Raw genomic sequence first — 21326 nt, forward strand, 5'->3', positions numbered from 1 at the left:
ACGCAAACCACGGCAGCAGTCCTACCCAGAGGCCATATTGGAATCTATGAAGTCGAGCTGCACTTTGGTGGAACTGTCTATCGTTTTGGGAGACTTCAAAACGTCTCCCCGGATTCCCACCCAAGTGTCTCTGCCAGGCATTCGACCCGAGACGCTCTCAGACCTGGAGGACGAGTTGTCTCGCTGTGTTTGCGCGGAAAAATGAGTCCAACCGATGCTAAACGAGGGGCTAAGCGAAGGAAGAACAAGCGGGGCGGTGGCAGTAGCTGCAGTGCTGTCTGCAACACCAGCAGTGCCAAGGCCCTGAGCTGTGCGGGGACTGCTGCCTCTCCTGCCTCCGTGGTCAACTTTTTATCCCCTGGCAGCACGAGCAACGGGAATATAGGGTGCATTACGGGCATGAACGGAGAGGTAAGAGTGCTTTCCCCGATAGATGTCAGACAGGAGCGAGGCGTTATCAACGACACCGATCTGACTGGGCCCGACACTGGTGTGGGACAGATAGAGCGACGAACCCTTGCTACGTATCTCTTCGTAAACTTGTCTGTTTATGGGGAATGTTTTGCAACGCCGCGGTATTTCACCATATGATCACCGGCCACCATTAAAACGGAGTATCTAGGAAGAAACGCACTGTTATGGTGTTAAAAAAATAGCCTAAACATTACGCTACACAAGCCCTGGCCCTACGTTGAGTCGTCTTTCGTTAGCGTAAGTTTTAGAGCTAATGCGACCACAACTTTGACATGATGATCAGACAATGTTTACAACGCTGTGGCGATCTGTACACAGGAAGACAAATAACTCGCGTATTAGATGTGGTTAAAGTTGGCGTTTGCTGCAGAAACATCTTCGTTGCACACATAAACATTGGTGTTAGCTAATGCTAATGCAAGATGTCCACAACTTGAGTTCCTGTCGGCCTTGCTGTGTTGTCACAAGCTGACCTTAATCTTCCTACACCGGTCAAAACACTTCAAATTTATTGCATTTTTATATTCACAGGGGTGCACGTGACCTTTGTTTTCGATGGCGCACACATGATTTAAAGTCACAATTTTTTGCCAAGTCAGTGATAGCAATTCTGGTCCATAAGATGTTTATTTGTCTGAAGTGCATTGAATAACATATAAATCCTTATATATTGTTAGAATATTTTTCTTCTTGCAAAGAGTTTATTGCAGTCTGGCCGTACATATTTACGACCGCTCAATTCAACTAAATGGGGACATGCTACATTGTTGTTTTTTGGGAAATCAAGATTCTAAGTGTCTTAATCTACACATCCAACCCCCTTTAATAAAGTATAGCTATGAATGTATCACATTTGTTTATGGGAAGGGCTTTTATCTTTAGTTTATCAAGCCTTCAGCCAGTGCACGTCTTTGTAAAGAAGTAAAACTTTATTCCTTCAGTTCAAGTATAATCTCATGACCATTAGAGTAACTTTCTTCCAAAGCTGAACTCTTTCTGCCGTTATTTTACTAGTGCTAAAATTTAGACTTGGAGATTGAATCCACATCTGTCTTTTAACAGTGCAGTTACAAGTTTGTCCAGTGTCATTTTATAGTTGTTTGTTTTCCACAGGTCAATATGAACAACAGCGTCACCCCTCAGTTCACGGACGGACCGGTCAACGCTGACTTCTCCAGCGTCCTTCAGGTAACATCTGCGAACATCAGCCAATACGGGCACTAATCTGCACCTCTGACGAGGCTTTTAATGAATGTTTTCAATGGATGTTTTTAACAATTAATGAAAGCAGTTTTCGCACAAGGTGAACATGATTGAATAGCATTGTCTCCAGGTATAGACGTTGTAGCACTGTTATTTCTGAGCCAAAGGCGGTTTGCGTACTACTAGTTTTTTTAAACAGACCAATGAGGGGTTGTTATGGCTGGTAATGAGATCAGTTCTATAATCGTTGTTATATCAACAATCTCCTTGCACTTGTTTACTTGACTTTTTCTCAATAGGTAGAATGTGCAAAAGCGTTTTGGGACACGACAACTGAAGGAAAACCCACTAAACACCAATGCTCCAATTGAACAACAGCCACAAACGATTGTTATGCTTTGCTTCACTTAGATTATCTACTCGTAATATTGACTTAATGGTTCTGATTTAAGTGGACGCAGCATCTTTTTACAAATTAAATTGAAGAAGAAGCCTTGCTTACCATAAGTTTTATAGTTTAGGAAAATTTGGAACTGTTTTCCAGAAGACGCTTCTATTTAGATGTACATATGGCAACAAAAAATATTTTGATTAGATTACATTTTATTGTCCCTTGCTTGAAAATGGTCTTGGGCTCACAGCTGCTTGCTGATTTAGACAAACATAGTTGCATAAAGTACCACATGGACACATACAGTTGGCTGCAGCACATCAAAGACAGTCTGTGCATCTATCAGACCTCATAAGTAGGGTGGCTGGCATTACATAAAAGTACAGCCAAAAGCATAACACTTGAAAAGACAAAGACTCGCCACTGTAGGGAAGAAAGAAGGCTTAAATATGAGAATTTAATGTTATTAGGGCTGCATATTTTGAAAAAACTTGCATCACCTAATATTGCGCTACTTTTTTATTGCAATATTTTGCAGAGTTTTATGGATTGATCTCATCTTCCTCCTTGTAATTATATTAAACTGTGAAGCACTTTAAATTGCCTTGTGTTTTTGTGCTCTACAATTAAACTTGCCTTGCCGAGTGCGCGTTCATCAAAAGCCGATTGCAACAGAATAGTTAAAGACGGTATCGAATTGTATTTGAAACTTGAACAAAGTAACTTTTCTCCCATTGCTCCTTTGCTCGGCGCAGACCCCGTTCACATTCGGGCTGAACCAGCGCGCCCCGTACTCGGCTGGAGACCGCTGCCTGTTGTGTCGCTGTGAGAGAAAGGACCAGTCCTTGCCTTCAGAGATGGGCTCCTCTGGACAGAACGGCACGGGGCCGTCCAGTCAAAGCTCCCTGCAGCTGCCCCTGTGGGTGTGTCCTGACTGCAGGCGCACCGTGGAGAAGGAGGACAGACACAGTGCTCTGGAGCAGCCCGTGGGGGTGAGTCTGGTCGATGAGAACAGCCTCTGGTCTTTGTGTTGCTCTGTGTGATGTTGTCATGTTGTTCGTATGACTATATTATCGCTAGGAGATACCTGAACTTAAAGCCACATCACATAACATTTTACATGACTTTTAAATCCATTCTTTGATAACCCACTGTAAAAAATAGCATTTTCTGCGTCTAGCTGCTCATTTGGAGCATGTTTTGTATTGGCAACAGTATGATCCAAAATGTTACGCAGTGTGCCTTTAAGAAACAGTGTGTTGCCAATTGACCGTATTTATTGGATACAAATAAATGAATTAATAAAAATAGAATTTAACTACAGTGACTGAGAGGTTAGCACATATTTATTGCACCATTTTGACAGTAAAATAAGTATAATAACCAATAATATATGTCCAGCCCATATGTTGACCGAACCATGTTTCAGACCTACATAGGCACTTTGGAGAAATATTGCGCATTTTATAATTGGAAAGCTTGGATTCTTCACAATGGACTTAATTTGTTTGTTTGGTCGGGACAGTGCATGTTAATGAACATGCATGGGACTCATACATGTAAACAAGCGACGCCGGATTGTAGCCATGGGCTCATTTCCATCTGTTGTCCCCCACTTGCACTCACAAACACACTCTCATCCTGGCCAATTGTACATGTTTTTAGTGGTGGGGAAACCACAATAAAAAAGTATTTTTTGTGTGTCATCTGGGTCTGTGTTCCACGGCGCTCCAGTGGGCTGGGCCGACTCTTTTGCCAACTATTTTCTGTAGATCGCGCTCTTATGTTTCCCACGGCCAGGTGCAGAAACCCTTGACTATATGAACACGGTTAAATGGGAAAGGGGGGAAATGCAGCACATTTGACTTACTTTAAGAAAACATCCGTCAGCTGTCGACACTGAAACGCTCTAAGGTTAATGAGCTTCTTTGACACACTGGTACACGACTCGTGGATTCTGTGCCATTGCCTGAAATAAATGAATGAACATAGGCAATGAGAGTGAAGCACTTTTTGAGGCGTTTGATACTTTAGTCATGTGACCAGCTGTTGAAGCACTTTCAGATCTTGCAGAACCAGAACCGGGCAGGACAGACTCCCGTGGCCAATGGCGATGCTTTGTAGAACAACGTTTTTCATCCAACCAGACTCCGAGGGCAAGGGAGAGAGGTGATGGGGGAGTGGGAGTGAACACGTGCTTTTGTCTGGGTCACACAATTACAACTAAGTGCAGACTGGCACCTACTTTGGCACAGTAGATCAGCGTGCACAAACCCCCAACAGTTTTCTATTAACAAACCACACACGCCTTTTTTTGCTAAACCTTTGGTCATGAGCTGCTTTGTTTACATCGTACTATCACGTATGAAGTAGACGTGTGACGTGTGTTTGACGTGCTGTCTCTGGTGCCACTGCACACGCAGTTTTGGATACGATCAGAACTACAGGTGGACTGGGATACAAGGGACATCAGACTTGCCTCTGGACTTCACTGGGAAACACACGGAAAATAGGACTTTTCTTCAGGACTTTGTCAAAGTGTAATCATACGATCTGACAACGTCTGGCGAGCCCCCTGGTGCATGTCACCTTAAAACGTTTTGATGTGGTGTTTTGGCACTTGAAGGCGTTAGGTTTGTTTATAGAAAACTGTTCAGCAACTGTTTTTGCGTTGGGGTGTGCGCGCTGATCTTCCAGACATTTGCTTGACCGTTCATATTAAACATTATTTATCTTGTTACTGGCATTAGACCGGGGACCGCTGTACCAGGGACATCACCCTGGGGTTATTGCTTTAGCAGTGCTTGTACTTCTCTGTAAGGCAGGCGAGCTTCGCCTTGATTACTGAATGAGCTTCTACTGTTGCACACGAATAAATCATAATGGATGATGTAATCACGCCCAGAGCCTGTGCTTTGGAATTTGTAATGATTTTATTTCATTACATTCAAGCAGGATTTTCTAGGTAATTCGTTTTTGTTTTCAATTTGACGATTGAGCGAATGATAGGCCTACATGGATTATAAAGGATGCACACAAGGCAGTGCGATGTAAAGAGGAAAAGTTAAAATGTTAAGGTTGCCATTGAAGAGCAGCGCCCCGAGTGCTGCTTGTAATGAACCACCTCAGTCGACCTCTTTTTTTAATAAGCGACGCCCAAAAGCAGCGCCACATTCTGGAAAACGCATGTCCCATGTTGCGTTTTGAGTTGTGCTGTCCTTGTGCCAGGCGGAAGACTTTTAATGTGATGTTATAACTGATATGAAGCGTGTCCTTTCACACCCACGTGAAGCCAGGACAAGGCTAATGGCTGCAGCACAGGCTTAGAAACACAAGTCAGAACAGAGAGTATAGCTGATCTCATCCAGAGCTCGTCTTGGAGTGCCCCGTCTTCCGTCAGACTGAAGACAGCCCGGACACTGTATGACTCACCCCTCCTCAAGAGACAAAGGGCTATTATGGGATGGAGCAGGCAGTCTGTGTGCGCTAGGTTTAAATCTTTAAAGGTCCTATAGCAGGTTTTTTAAAATACTACTTGTGGGCACAATTGTTATTACGTGTTAATGCTCATTTGTGCATATTGAAGGGAGAAAAGGTTCATGATGTTAAAATGAAAAAGAATTGCCATAAAAGCCGACCTTTTTCACGTAACCTGAGATTAACACCAGCAGTTTACTTTTAGATGACGGTCTATGGAAAAAACCCTCCCTGGGATCCAGTGGATTTTTCTGTAGCAATATCAGCGACAGGCCAGAGGGGGCGCTACTTCTTAGTTTGGGTAGTGTGTTCTATCCTGTCAATGTATCATTTGCACTGGGTCTAAGACACAACATGAACGCTTCAGTCTTTCTGTCTCTGGAGGAGAAATGGTGAAAAATAACGAGCGACTGTAATTATATAGGCAAACGTATTGTGTGCACAGTGCACACATAATTAGCTGCTTCAGAGCAAATGCAGGTTAAACAAAGAACTGTTGTGGTGAAGAGGGAGCTGAGTCAGGGGGAAAAGTTCTCAATTTACTGATCGATCTACGTTCCTTTCCTATGGTCATGAGATCTGGGCAATGACCGAAAGGATAAAATGAGTTTCCTTCACAGGGTGGCTGTGCGCACTCTTGAGATCGGGTGAGGAGTTCAGTCACCTGGGTGGAGTTCGGAGTAGAGCCGCTGCTCCTTCACGTTGAGAGGAGCCAGCTGAGGCAGCTCGGGCATCTGTTTCGGGCATCGCTTCCCAGGTCCCAGGACAGGAAGGACTATGTCTCTGAGCTGGCCCGGTGTTGGGGGTCCCCCCAGAACAGCTGGAGGAGGTGTGCGTGGAGTGGGAAGTCAGGGCGTCTCCGCTCAGACTGCTGCCTCTGTGACCCGGCCCCGGATAAAGTAGAAGAAAATGGATTAATGGATTAATGGATGGATAGATAAAGCAAAGGAGGCTAAACCAGGAGCCCTGTGCGGTATTGACAAGAATAAAGACATTATATTTACCTTCAGCGCACGGGACAGACCAGTAGAAACACACAGGAGTGGTGAGAAACGTCACAAAATGAGCGCACTCTATGCGTTGCACATTTTTGGTACGTAGACCGCTTGATCATTGTGCTATAGGGACAATACATATGTAGTGCTTTTAGCTTGAGTTTAATTTAGTTTGACGGATATTTGTACCAGACATAAATGGTAAGCTCTTCTACTGTGTAACAGTTCTTTGACGTATAAAATACTTTTCTCAGCGCAGCTCATGTTGAGAAAACTTATTAAGATGAAATAAAACAGTGTCAGGATGAGGGTCTGGTATGTCCCTGCAGCTCGGGAGGTAATAATATCCTTTCTCTCTTTTTATTGCTGCTTGTGTGGAAATTGTGACGCTGCTGAGGCCTGTGTTGCTTTCTGTTGTTGTTTTAGGACACTGTTGAATTAAAATAATATAGGTATAAAAGAAAGTGTTGTTCAGGTACTGGTATCGAAAAGCAGGTATTGATAGGAATAACAACAAAAAAAGGTTACCCAGCCCGAGACGTTACCCTATTCAGGCCTTTTAATCTTTTCAAGCCTTCCTCTCTGCTCTGGGTGTGTGGGCCTGGTAGTGACTGTAAGGACCTGGGCTCGGTTTCCTCATAAACGTATTGTTCTATTGCATCCGGACATCAGGGGGCGTCTCCAGTTCTTCATAAACACTCCAGCGTTTACTGACTGAGCCTATGGGAACATGTTTTGTTGAAACTCTGGATGACTTGTAATTCTTTATCAGTTTTCGCAGGATAATAAACCCCAGGGATGCTCTCCTGACTGACTGAATTGAGACATTACAGCATTTTATTGTTGCAGCGTATGTATTAGGGCCTTTTTTATGGCCTTTTTTCAGAACTGGAGGACTAGAAAAGGAAGAATAGGCAAAAATCGCTCAAACTAGAATTAAAAGACTCGCCAAAGTTGTGACTATTCGGGATTAAATCGGGATCGTTCACATTAACACACATTGTTGCACACGACTGTCTGAACCCTTTATGAGTTAATGTGTTGTGTTTGTTCGTCTGCAGTGCCAGAACTTCCTGTTGCACATGCCGATGGGCAACGGGAACCTGACGCAGGACGTGGCGCTGGGGGACAGACTGACCGGTGCAGTGCCTACGTTACCCACGCTCCCCACGCCGGAGCTCTCTGCGCCCCTGCCCTCCGACACCGTGTGCAGCTGTGAGGCCTGCAACGAGAGACGGTCAGTACTGAGAACTTGCTCTACCACCACCTGTGTCTTTCTGATTTGAAATAACCAGCCAATCAATTAATCAATCAGCCAATCCTCTTGGAACAGGGAGATCTCGGCGGAGTCAGAGAGAGAGTCCCAGCAGCTGCAGAACCACTGGTCAGAGGTGCGATACCTGGTCCGCTGTATCTACCGTCAGACCGGGACGCCCCTCGCGGACGACCACGAGCAGCCGCTGGAGCGGGACAGGGAGGGCATGAAGGAGCTGGTGGACAGGTGAGTGTCAGAGCGGCCATTTTACTTCGGTGTGCTATCCTCTGTCCACTAGAGGTCTCCACACAACTGCAAATACAGCAGATGCACCAGTACTCTCATGTCTCAAAGCAGTGATCAGGCCTTACTGACTCAGTCTTCAGATTCACTTTAAGAGGAGGATAAGGAAAGGAGTTGCTTTTAGGAGTTCACTCTTAACACACATTTGTTCTTTAAAGGAAACCTGCTTTTTCTGGCATTTTGTGATAACCTTTAACACACATAACATTGTGTAACACTTTAAACATTGCAAGAGGCAATAGTGACAGAAAATAACTGAAAAAAGTCATTTATTTCCGGTCCAAAGCCAGCGGAATTGATTCAGACTTGTTCCTAAGCAAACATCACTCACCTAAACACAGCGTCAAGGCGAAACGTTCTCTCCCAAACCAAAAATCACCAGATGAAGTAAACATATCATGGAGAATAAAGATTATGGAGAATATAGCACTGCCCTGTAGCGTATTTATATATGAGAAGTTGTTACTGAAGGTTCAAGCCACTCAATGCTCATTACATTATCCAAATGTAACCATTTCGCCATAGTTTTGCTCGCCTTTGGCTCTGGGGAAGCAGCAGCGTCTTAGATCATGGGACCCAAAGTGCGCATTTTTCTGCTGTCCAATATGTCTTTGTTTACGAAGCATTTATTGGTAAAATGCAGTGCACAAATATGATCGCCACAGACAAACACCTGTCTCGATGACATTTTAAAAATCCAAAAGCGGCTGGTTAAAGTTTACTCAACTGCAGAGGAAAAGGATGGTGGCGTGAATCCAAACGTGCAGCTCTGAGCGAGCAGCATGAGCTCAGCGCTGTGCTCTTCCTGGGTAGCTGGGTGGAGCAGGGACATGAGACCGGTGCAAATAGAAAGGGAGAGCAGGATTCCTCAGGTATTCGTAAATCGCTCATGAAACCACTCCAAGTGCCTTATTTCAATAGTTCTACAGTGCCATAAGCCACTGCACTACATTGCAGTTAACACCGTGTGATATAACCCTGTGGCAGATATTGTTGCCTCCTTTTGATTTGATATTTAAAAGTAAATGAAAAAAGAAAATAAAGTATAACTTTTAAATACATCTATTTTTCCCCATTGTAAATGTGCAGATTGTGTGAAAAGGACCCCTACCAGCTGTACCAGCGTCTGGAGCAGCAGGCGCGGGAGTACGTGTTAGAGATGAAGGTGCGGCTGTTGAGGCACTTGTCTGTGGGCTCCTCGGCGGGGGGCAGTGCGGGCGCGGCGCAGGGCCCTCCCCAGGCTCATCAGTTCATCTCCCTGCTGCTGGAGGAGTACACCGCCCTGTGTCAGGCCGCACGCACCATCAGCAGCTTCCTCCTCACACTGGTCAGTCTGGACTTCCTCTGTGTTTAAACGCTCGGTTCTCGTCTGCCCGTCTGACGCCAGCATGTCTTTTTAGGAGAATGAGCACCTCCAGAAGTTCCAGGTGACGTGGGAGCTGCACAACAAGCACCTTTTTGAGAATCTGGTATTCTCTGAACCCATCTTGCACAGCAGTTTACCTGCACTGGTTTCACAGCTTAAGTAAGACGTGCTTCTCTCTTCTTTAATGTTTATGTCTATCAGTCTGGTAAAGAGTATTAGGACAATATAACGCAAAAAATATTGTATCACTCTATTTGCTGATGCAATATTCGTTTCGCAATGAGCCCAAATCTATATCGCAGACACACTAAAGTCTTCCACCTGACTGAGATGCACACATTTTTTACGTATGTAAAAAAATTAAGTCCTAATTTTCTTAATTTAGTTCCAGTTTAGCCTCGTTTTGGTCTTGATTAAGTGTTTTTTTTAAGTCTTGCTTTGACCCAATTTGCTTCGCAATAAGATCAGTATCACAATATGGCACATGTTTTGTTCAACATGGTGCATCTCTAAAGAGTTGGTTGTCTTGCTGCACAGGCACGGCACAGCGTCTCACGACTCGTACAGCGAGGACATGTACAGGACTCTGTTGGAGCGGTACCAGCATCTGCAGCAGGAGATGGCCTCTGTGGCGGCGCAGTGGCAGGAGTGTGAGAAGAGGATAGACGATTATGTAGATGAGCAGGTTGGTAACGGCCAGATCACATGACACTGTAGTCCTCTACAAACATGCATGAGCCCCACAAGGCACGTGCACTAGAGGTCGACCAATATGGGGTTTTTCTAAAGCTGATGCAGATTAGCACGGCTAATGTTTTTTTGGGCCAATATTGAAGGCTGATTTAGAATGTCTTTTATATAATCCTGTGTATGTTTCTTCTAAACTGTAAAATGTGTCTGTGTTGAGGCGCTGTGCTACGTGCACACACAACTACCTTAAATAACAAAGCTTTTTCTTCAAAGGTTTCACTGGTAAAGCTATTGTTCAATATTAGAATGTATATTTATAATATGTCCTAGGAAACAAGCAAAACTGTAGTGTACCATTAAGTGGCTTGAATTCCACAGCCTCTATTTAAATCTTGTCCTTTTGTGCTACACTTGCTTTATGCTAACAGTATTAATAATGTTAGCACTGATGCTAAATGAGACAATCCTACACCTAAAACTACTTCGTCCTAATTTAATCCCTGCAACAAAAGCTATTTCTGCCTAAAACTTGCTTCTATGTGAAGCTAAGAGTGATGCGTCTAACTGCTAACTGTAGCTACAGCTTCATGTTTTTCAGAAAAACAAAATATTATATTTGCAAATATTGAAGAACAAGAAATCTATGTGACAAATAGCCTCTGCTGTTTGAAGTCTTTACTTTCTTTCCAAATACAGTACATTTAAAACTACAGCCCTTCACACCCAGCATTTCAGAAAAATAATCTAAATGTTACTGATATGAGTAGAGGCTCTTCTCATGTTGGGGCAGAGGGTCCTGCAGCTCTCAATGCCTGAATAAATATCTATCACATATCGGCTAGTTGATATATCGGTCAACCTCCAACATGGGCCTATGTTGGCTATGGAAGTAAAAGTCAATAATAAAAGTTCTTTGTGTTAATTTCCACAGCTTCTATTTAAGGTGGAGGGCCAGAGTCTTAGCAACCAAAGAACAGAACCACACAAATCTTTGGTTAGCAAAAATGTAAGATTCTCACATGATTTTGCTCATATTCTTTTTTACATTTTCTTAAAGTTGTTTTGCCATTTTCAGACCTTGAAGACCAAGCAGCGGATGTTGAAGGAGGACTGGGAGTTTTTCAAGCAGAGACGGTTCCTAGAGGAGCAGGTCTGTAGCCGAGAACTACGACAGAACATGAACTTTAATTGAACTTTCTCATTCCCCTGTGGCTAATTTTGCTCTCCTCTTAGTTACCCCATAAGAGGTCCAACTCGGGAGACAACAACTTCACAGACACAATGAGGATGCTGTCGTCACGTTTGAGCATCCCCGACTGCCCCAACTGCAACTATCGTAGAAGGTAAAAACACCTCCAACAATGTTCCTGTATTTAAGCTTCTCTTTGTAAAACGTTTGAAAGGAAATTTGGCTATTTAATTAAAGTAGTGTTGGAAAATGTATCTAGTGCTTTTTCTGATAGGGCAGTGATGGTTTCAAATCAAGATTCAGTTTTCAACATGTCTTGGGGAGAGAAGAATAAAATATATATGCAGCTCTCACGTTTTCTCCATCCCAGGTGCACGTGCGACGACTGCAGTCTCTCCCACATCCTGACCTGCGGCATCATGGACTCCCCCATCGCCGAGGACCTCCACATGAAGCTGCCCCTCCAGGGAGACCCTCCGCGGGACTATCTGTCAGAGGTGCACCCGCCCAGCCTCTCCTCCGGCAGCTCAGCCTCCGGGTCCAACTCCAGCTCCCCCATCACCATCCAGCAACACCCCCGCCTCATCCTCCCCGACGGCGATCCCAACACATTGTAAGGCACATAAATATAAATATAATGATAAACCAAATTCCACTTTTTTTTTTGTCCGTCTGTTGCTAAATAAGTTGTTGTTTTCAGCATTAGCGATGACGACGAAGTGCCTCCATTGTCCAGTAAATTTGGGGACATTTATCCTTTGAGCGGTTACGAGGACGGCAGCGTCATGAGGTCGTCTCTGAACGGGCTTCACGGCGAGCTCAATGGGGAGGGGGAAAAGACAACACTAAATACTGGGGTAAGTTGCAAATAGTAGAGTAATAGTAGAGTGACTTTATTTATGTTTTACTAAACTGTTATGTCATCATTCCTGGTTTCGCTCCCGATGGGTCCACAGTCCCCTCGTATTACCAGCAGCAGTTCGTCGGATGGAGATGAGGAAGAGGCAGATGGCGGGGAGCCTCCGGGGCAGCAGGGGGAGCTAGGCAAAATTCACAGTCCCCCACCTTCCTACAACCATCAGCAACAGGTATCACAATAGCACAACGTTTTAGGAAATGTTTTGAATTTGAATTATTATGGGAAAATGTTTAGCCTCTTAACCCCCGTCTGAACCGAGTGCAGTTCAGCTTTACCCAAATCCTACCCAATCTAGCCCAGTGTAACGCCTCATTATATGAATATTGCCCAAGCCAGGGTGTTTAGGAAATCCAGTGCTCTGATTGCATGACATGAAGGATCAAAAAACCTGAGCAAGTACTGGAAATAACAACATTCCATAAAAAAAAGACCCTTTTAATTTTGCCAGGGGAAAAATGGACCCACCATCAAGCATAAGTAATAATACAAAGTATAATAAGTTGTATGATTAAGTTTTCCGTTGCAGTAAAAATACCTAATGACAAGATGGAAACATTTCTGCAGTGCTCATACATTTTTCTCAAACCTCCAGGTAGCGCCGGTGCCGCATGTTTGCGAGTGCCACGTGTGTGCGCAGGACCCCGGCTCCACTGCACTAGGACCGGCCTCCTGTCTGCCCCCCAGCCGCCTCCACAGTGCGCCCCCTCCTCCACCGCCCCCCGCCGCTATGGGACACCAGTTCTTCACAGACACAAAGACCCCACCCACACACCCCGCCCTGCACCTGTACCCCCACATCCACGGACACCTGCCCCTTCACAACTTCCCACGGCCCCTTCTCCACCCCACCATGTACCCGCCCAGTCCGCCTCTGTCACACAACAAGGTGAGCACCCTTCACTGAGTCTCCATCATCAGGCCTCCGAAGTCCAGATAGCATTTTGCTGTAGTTTGTTGTTTGGCCACAAGAGGTCATATGAGCTCCACCAGCAGGACTTAAAAATGTTATCCATGAAAACCACATACAATCATAGTTATTGGTTAATAAGCAAGATTTCGTCCAGATTTGGAATGTTTACGACCAATTTACTCAGACGTTGTAACCTTGTAACTTGTTGATGATGATGATGAAGGATTGATTGGCATTCTCCTGGGCCTGTCTTTTTTTGGGGAGATTACGCAGCTCTACCGAAACCCATCACAACATGTTTTTAATTATAGTGAACGCAGAGATTAGACCTTTGATAATCTGGTTACGCCCTTTTCAGAAAACCCCAACAATCCTCAAGCGGCGCTTTAGTAATGCTGGTATTTTCACAGTATCACAGTTCGACATGGGTTTTTCAGCACCATTGATATTGGCTTTATGCAAATTGGCAAAAGCAGCATAAATGTGTTACAAACATTGTCATGAGGAATGTTTATATCATTCAGTGCGTGTTTTTGTTGTGTTCTATGGCAAAACCCTCCACCCACCTAATTTATGTGTGTGGTGTATGAGTGATTTCCAGTGGTTGGAGCGGCCATTGGCATTTTCTCATTGGAAATGCACTCATTATTTTCTGTATTTTCCCAGTGTGTGAAATATTTGGGTAAGTACTAATCAAAAATTACTTCCTTTGTTTCATCTAGCCCATTCCTCCCAGCCCCACGTCCAGTCACTCGGCAGCGAAGCAGCCAGCCTTCAGCCCGTCTTTACCAGAGCACGTATACCCAAACTGCTTCAGTGGGACGGGGGGCACGGGGGACTGGAACAGCTCACTGCAGTGCCTCTCTCTCAAGTTCGAGAACCTGTGGGACGCTGCGGTCATGAAGAGTTGGAACCCCTCTGTGCTGCTACCCGACTCTTTACCAGGTCAAATAATAACAATTACAATATTCTTATGAGTAGTTATGTTGGATACAGTGCGTTACAAATCAAAATGACTTAATTGAAAAAAAAAAAATGATTTAACTGAAAGTACCAAAATATTTTGAGATGGAAAGTGATCCAAGTTAACATTCCTTTTCCTGAAAACTCTGATTAAGTGGTATTACTGAAATGGGGTATAACAGATCACAATATCATTGGGTCAAAGACAGAGCCTTGGGGTACACCTCATTAGTAAATGAATAGGAAAACTCAAGCTGAAAAACATGTATGATTTTCATGATTATCTTTAAGTGTTTAAAACTAAATTCCTTAATAAACTTAACTTCATTAATGTGCCTTGTGGCTCAGTGGTGCAAGGAAATGTGAGTTTGAAACTATTTAAAACTGATTGCTTTACTATGTTGCTCTGTCCCATCCAAAACAACTTGAACATAACTAAAATGTTTAAAAGAAATCGTTCTCCCCCTTCCAATACTGACCTGTCAGTTTATACCTTACAGGGGACATGCTGGGACCACCTCTGGCTGACGTACCCCTCCCGCAAACTTTACCTCTCGGCCCCCAGGGCGACCTCTGTTCTCTCCCCACCCCTCCTTCCTCCTCGGTGTCCTCATCCTCGTCCTCCTCATCGTGTTCCTCGTCAGACACCAAAGAGCAGAAGAAGAGTGGTGCCAAGAAGAAGTGTCTGTACAACTTCCAGGACGCCTTCATGGAGTCCAGCCGAGTCGTAATGGCCACGTCCGCCGCCACATCCTCCGTGTCCTGCACTGCCACCACTGTCCAGTCCAGTAAGAACTCTCAATCATTTGGTTTAAATATAGACAGATTAAACAAATACGTGTTGGCCATCAAATAAAAAAGTGTATGTAATTCTCACCTGAACCTGTCCTACGTTCCTTCAGATGACGTCTTTCACAGTCTGGGTAAAGAAGATCACAGACAGCCCCCCTGTTCCAGTCCCAGAGGCGGTTCCACCGGCCTGGGCTCCCTTCCTCCCCTGTCGGTCCCCACCCTGCCCCCAGCTCCCAGCACGCACCTCCCCACAATGGCCCCTCCCGCCTTCCCAAAGATGGCTTCCCCCGCTCCGGACTTCACAGAGACGCATCAGGGCCTGTGCCTCCCTCCCAGTGAACCCCCAGTGTCCTCTCCAGATGGAATCGTCAGCGCCCCGCCCAGTGTCTGCAGGTACTTCTTTGCCTCTACTGCAGCTCACTGTCTCAATCACACCACACTCCAAACTTTCTATTGCGTTATCCAGTCATTTACACATCTGTCAAATTGAGGGAATATCTTTTTTGACTGTATGAGTTTTGAAAGGCACACGTGTGATTTCAGTGATCCTGAGTGCGAGGGCCATCGGTGTGAGGGCAACGGCGCGTACGACGGCGAGGAGAGCCAGGATGAAGACAGCTGCTCAGAACACAGCTCCTCTACCTCCACCTCCACCAACCAGAAGGAAGGAAAGTACTGCGACTGCTGCTACTGCGAGTTCTTCGGACACGGAGGGGTGAGGGCACACAGTTCATTATTTTCCTCTTTATTTATCAGTTGCTTTTGCAAAAACCATCATCTTAACCTCTGTGTATTCCCTCCCTCCCAGCCCCCCGCTGCTCCCACCAGTAGAAACTATGCAGAGATGCGAGAGAAGTTGCGTCTGCGGTTGACCAAGCGCAAGGAGGAGCAGCCGAAGCGTGAGGAGGTGCCGCCGGTGCTGGAGCGGGACAATGGAGTGGAGGACCACAGGCGAGTTGAGGACCTGCTGCAGTTCATCAACAGTGCGGACAGTAAACCACAGTCTAGCTCTAAGGCCGCCAAGAGAGCCCGGCACAAACAGAAGAAGGTACGACACTGCTCACCTTGCTTTGTCATTCAGACTGTTTGCTGTTTTAGTTTACCCTTTCTCAAAACTAGACCTCAAAGGATCTACAGTAATTTCCGGACTTTAAGACGCTACTTTTTCCCCACACTTTGAACCTTGCAGCAACATAAAGGTGTGGAGATGATGGAGACTCTTGCGAAATGTACCCCACTCATCTGGGGGGCAGCAGGATGCCCTCCCGCGCTGTAATGTGGCTTCAGGTGCAAAATAAATGCGTTTAATTCTCTCACGGCGAAATATTTTAAGCGAATGGTTGGTTAAGTTCATCAAAAGTCAGCCTCAAGCGATTCACCACCGACCCAGCTCAGAGCAGCTTCGACAGCGGGAAACTCCCGAGAGCTGGGACCGTGTTTGAAGACATCCCGAGGAGGGCGGCTCCTCCGGATGCACCAAGGATGCACCGGGAGCTGCAGCTCGGTGCTCTGGACTTCAGTAGTAAAGTATATAGCACCGGCAAGAAAAAAAGTTACTTTTACCTCTTCTTTTATCTTCAGAAGCTTCTTCCTGTGCTCACCTCAACCAACCCAGTCCATTAAACGATATTAGAAAATATCTACTACAATAGAGTTTAGAATCAGACTTAATGAATCCCTGCATTTTCAATGTAAAGCTTTTGTAATTTGCTGATTCTGTTATTTAGCATGTTTTAAATTATAACTGGAGAAACATTTGCCTTAACTTTAGCATTGCATAAGCCTACAGGTATGTCATTAGTTGCTGAGTTTATTTAGTTTGCCATTTTCAACTTGGCAATATCTCAGGAAAGCCATTTGGCCATATTCTAGACAAGTGTTGAACTAAACTTGTGTCATGTTTCCCAGATGGAGGAGAAAGCCCGTCAGGAGGCCGAGGCACGCGAGCGAGAGGAGCAGCTACTGTTGGAGGAGCAGCGGCGGAGACAGGAAGAAGAGGAGGCCGCGCTTCAAAAGGAGCTCCTCCGCCTCCAAGAACTACAGCATCAGCGCGCCGCCAAAAAGAAGAAGAAAGACAAGGCGAAGGAAAACACCGCTCCCACACCCAACAACCCCCAGCCCCTCAAACAGACTGCCCAGAACGTCTTAGACAGCCTTCAACTCCAGAGCCTCATCCGCCTGCCCGACCACAAAACGCCCCACACCAAAAGCCCCAGCAAACGCACGGCCGACAAGGGCCTCAACACGGAGCACGCCGTGCTCACCGCCGCTCTGCACAACGGCACGTCCCCGCACATCGAACACAACGGAAGAGCTAAGACTAAGCCGACAAAGGTGGCTCCAGGCGAGACGCCTGCAGCTAAGAAAGGCACAGAGGTCGGGGTGAAACTCACCAACGGAAGCTTCCCTGCCCCAAACATGGACGCCAAAGCACCCCGGCTACACTGCGCCCCTCAGCCCTGCCCCCACGAGGACAGACCCAACAACCGAGGCGTCAGTGGGAAGTGCCAGCAGCAGTCAGTGGGTCAGGCGAGGGAGGAGCGGAGGAGCCCGCCTGTGATTCACCATTCCCCCTCCCCTCCACCGCTAACCCCCCCACAGGACCTGAACCAACCCAACGGGAAACCGGTCAGCGCCGAGTCACCGCAGCCCAAGTCCAAGAGCAAGAAAAGCAAGAAGAAAAAGGGCGACAAGTTGAACACATCTATTGGTGGGTGCAGTATTACTACTGTGCAAATCTCACACATATTTATGACACATTGACCGAACAGGCAAAAGCACAAAATGATTATTTAGCAGTGGTTGTCAAATTCAACGTCACGGCCCTCCTCATAGAGCTGTAAATACCCCAAACTGGAGAAAATGTGGGGGTCAAGAGGATAAACACAATAGACTGTTGTTTAGCCCTAATATTGGTGCAGTAAATGTGTTTGTATATTCTTTTATAGTTAATGACATTAAAATACTTAGCTGCGTTTTCAGGTACAAGCCACTCCTCTACAACCTATTACTATTTCTGTCCGACAAATAATTTCCAGTTACATAATTCTCAAAATTCTCACAGCTGCAGCACGGAAAGACTTGTGTTTCCACCAACCGCTGTGAAAAAGTTCAAACGGCCTGTCGCTCAGCAGGTGCTTCCTCTTTTGGCACCAGTCTGAGCTGCAAGCGTTAAAAATACTCCCAACAAATGACCCACTGACTGCGTGTTCTCGTGTCACATGACGGCAACAATAAGTAAAGTTGGCATATTAAGGTCGCGTTTGTTTCCATGTCTTCCAGATGACGTCTTTCTGCCCAAAGACATCGACTTGGACAGCACTGAGATGGATGAGACGGAGAGAGAGGTGGAATATTTCAAAAGGTACCCATTTAATAGTTCTTCATCAAACCAAGCGTCTTAAAGCCCCACTGCGGAACATTCCAGGTGAAATGTATCTCATAAAGTCAAAACAAATATGTCAGTGATACCAAACATATGTAATAAAACCCCCCAATGATTGCCGTTCTTTAGTTTTATGTTTGTGTAGAATATTACGGAATGCGGCTTTAAGCGATGCAGGTCAGTGGTTTCACGTTAAAAGCGGGCGGCCCTGTTTTCTAAAGAACATGACGTCAAGAGGTGCGAGTTATTTCAGCGTGATTCAGTGCTACTCGCATTCCGTAAAAGATCTGATTACAAATGTCCCAGGCCGGTGTGGATCTGTCTTTATCAAGATATGGTTTGCATGTAGGAAATCAAGATGGAGCTTTTCTGTGTGGAGTTTGCTCGTCGTATTTTTGCCCGCGAAGTTTTCTTAGAGATTCCGATTATTAGTTGGACTTACAGGGTTCAATAAAAGGCCAAAAAAATAATTATTATAATTTGCTGCATAGTAGAGTTGATTCTCTTATAAAGTAATCAAGCTGATGTAGCCATATACACAGCCTGACCAACGCGATGTGAAAAGATCCAGAGTTGCGTTCATTTTTAAAGTTCTTGTTGAGAGAGAGTGACCACTGTGCGAAGTCTTCTCCAGCACATCCCAAAGATTCTGAATGGGGTTAAGATCTGGACTCTGTGGCGGTTGATCCATGTGTCCCATGCTCCCTGAACCACTCTTTCACAATTAGTCCTGGCTTTGTTATGTTGGAATACGCCGTCAGGAAAGAGGAAGTCCACTGATGGCATATGTTTAAGTGATGATGTCATCGCTCAATGTCCGGGTCCAACAGAGCTTTAGCCCTTTTCACTCTAATGGGGTTTATCTGATTTTTGTTGTTGTTTCAAAAGAGCCTTGTAGTCGGCTCTACATCCGATCACAAAGAAATATTGCATTTACTCTGGATTTTCATTAATAATGCTTTTCTGACATAAATTATCAAATTATTTTCCCATGCATAATGAAGGCTAGTTTATCTTATATAAAAATATCTTCATTTTACCTAGAGAAATGGTGAGCTATATTGTTAGAATATGGGTAAAAACAATTGTTGGCCTTTTATCTGTTGTATTTCAGCAGGAGATTCAGATAAAGTTTCGTTTTTTGCTCTGTTCGTCAATTGAACTTTCAACAGTTTGGACTCGGACATAACTTATTATTGTGTGTGATCTTACACTTAACAAACGTATTATTCAGGATGTTCAGCTGATGTTGCTGAATTTAGAGCCGACCAACTCCAGTTACCCCAGATCAGAACAGTTGGAGAAATCCAGGAGGACATTTTGTTTTGGGTCAGGCAGTTTGAGTAATGAGATTAAAGGCCCTGCACCCATTATTTTTTTTGTTTATATGAAATTTAAATTCCTACGCAGTTCCACAGTGGTCTTTTATCCACAGAACAAATATTAGAAAAAGCTAATCTAGCGTTTTGTTCTTTGTAGTACCTTCTGTTTTCCACAGCTATAATTTAAGTTCTTCACAAGTTCATATTTGCTCACATCCCTCATGTTTGTTCGTCTCCAGGTTCTGCTTGGACTCTGCGCGACAGACACGCCAGCGGCTCTCCATCAACTGGTCCAACTTCAGCCTGAAGAAGGCCACCTTTGCTGCTCACTGAGTCAGGACACAATCGGAAAAAGCTCTTCTTTTTTTGTTTTGTTTTTTACACGGAGCCTATACCTTAGCCCCTTGCGCGCTCTCTCCTGTGCCCACACCACACACACACACGCTGCCTTGCTACGTTCACTCATCCGGACTGCCCCCCCTCACCCCCTCCCTGCTCAACCCAATCCAGAAGACTGACTCAAAAGAAGAGAACCCCCTCGCGTGCGTGCTTGTGTGCTTTTAGTCCGAGTTTCTCTTTGACTGAAAAAGCCATGGTCGAAAATGATTTCTACCTGTAATTAAAAGATGCTTATTATTATTATTATTATTATTATTATTATTATTATTATTGGGAATTTGTTCCTACCAAAAAAGACAGATGTGGAAACAGGAGAAAAAAAAGCGATGTAATAAGTGAAAGCTGTATTTGAGACATTGTGGCTTCCTCTCTCTCTCTCTCCCTCTCTCTCTATCCCGTGGTCTGCCTGTTCCCAGCACGGCGCCTCACCCAGGTCTGACAAAGGGAATGGGCCCAGCTGCTCCCTCTCCCCACTCATCTTCACCATTTCACACAGCGGAGGAAGGCGGAAAAATACTTGACGATGTTCTTTATTTTTGGTTTTTAAGTTCTGTTTAACAAACTGTTGAGTAAAATGTTCCAGTTCCACTCTGTTTTCTTTCTCTTTGACCTGTAGCCAGCTTGTATGAGAATGGAATGAAAAAAAGAATACTCACACTATCAGTCTGTTATAGAGTGTATATTGTATTAACACTGAAGCCAAACAGGCTACTTTTAACATATTGTTAAGTAATATTAAATCTTGTCTTTCTTTTTTGAAAGATGGAATACAGTAGTATGGCAGGAGGCGTGTCTTGTGTCTAATATTCTTTTCCAGCTTCCACCGATAGAAAGGCCTCTTTAGAATCTCCCTGTGGATGTGTCACACTAAAAAAAAGGAAAGAAATCAAGAAAGGGGATTTACATCGTTTCAGAATTCTGTACATCATGCATTGCATTATGATACACATCGGACAGAACCCATGTTGCAAGATTAAATATATTTTATCACAAAAACAAGGCTTTCAAAACTTCAAATCATGCATTTTGAACCTCTTACCACCCGCCTTAACCACTTCAGCTTTACTCAAATCTAAATCCTCTTGATTGGAGCTTGCAGCCTAGACCTTATAAGACCTTATTTGCTTTTTTGTCACTTTTTTATTGTTTTTTTTTTTTACTTTTTATGTTGTTTTTTTGCGTTTTTTTCCCTTGTATCTGTATCTCCACAGTCAGTGCCAAGTGGTGAAGATAAAAATCTAGATTATTTTTCCACTTTTTCCCTTGTTCACTCACGCGGTCACTTCTCTCCTT

General features: G+C 44.7%; 1 protein-coding gene across 2 annotated transcripts; it reads left to right on the forward strand.

Annotated features, from left to right (window-relative positions):
* Window positions 1-16: 16 nt before the first annotated feature.
* On the forward strand, window positions 17-20170 carry fam193a (family with sequence similarity 193 member A). 2 transcript variants are annotated; one of them, XM_079554142.1, is made up of 23 exons: window positions 17-411; window positions 1588-1662; window positions 2824-3060; window positions 7602-7777; window positions 7856-8041; window positions 9188-9425; window positions 9499-9623; window positions 10002-10149; window positions 11086-11160; window positions 11230-11304; window positions 11388-11497; window positions 11714-11956; window positions 12044-12200; window positions 12300-12431; window positions 12855-13148; window positions 13895-14117; window positions 14636-14923; window positions 15038-15320; window positions 15471-15642; window positions 15736-15975; window positions 16836-17637; window positions 18210-18291; window positions 19874-20170. In XM_079554142.1, the coding sequence occupies exons 1-23, from the start codon at window positions 202-204 to the stop codon at window positions 19965-19967; spliced, it is 4665 nt and encodes a 1554-aa protein (XP_079410268.1). In that variant the 5' UTR covers window positions 17-201; the 3' UTR covers window positions 19968-20170. The 2 variants fall into 2 exon arrangements, with proteins under 2 accessions (XP_079410268.1, XP_079410269.1); XM_079554143.1 differs by having other exon boundaries at window positions 7874-8041.
* The last annotated feature ends 1156 nt before the right edge of the window (window positions 20171-21326 follow it).

Source organism: Gobius niger (genome assembly GCF_951799975.1).
Source record: "Gobius niger genome assembly, chromosome: 3".
NCBI lineage: Eukaryota > Metazoa > Chordata > Actinopteri > Gobiiformes > Gobiidae > Gobius > Gobius niger.

What these genes read in the sequence shown, in the direction of transcription:
- fam193a (XM_079554142.1), top strand. Translation starts at nt 202, where the DNA reads ATGAGTCCAACCGATGCTAAACGAGGGGCTAAGCGAAGGAAGAACAAG. An exon ending in GACGGCGATCCCAACACATT is followed by an intron (nt 11,957 to 12,043) that starts GTAAGGCACATA and finishes TGTTGTTTTCAG; the next exon opens with CATTAGCGATGACGACGAAG. An exon ending in GCCCCGCCCAGTGTCTGCAG is followed by an intron (nt 15,321 to 15,470) that starts GTACTTCTTTGC and finishes GTGTGATTTCAG; the next exon opens with TGATCCTGAGTGCGAGGGCC.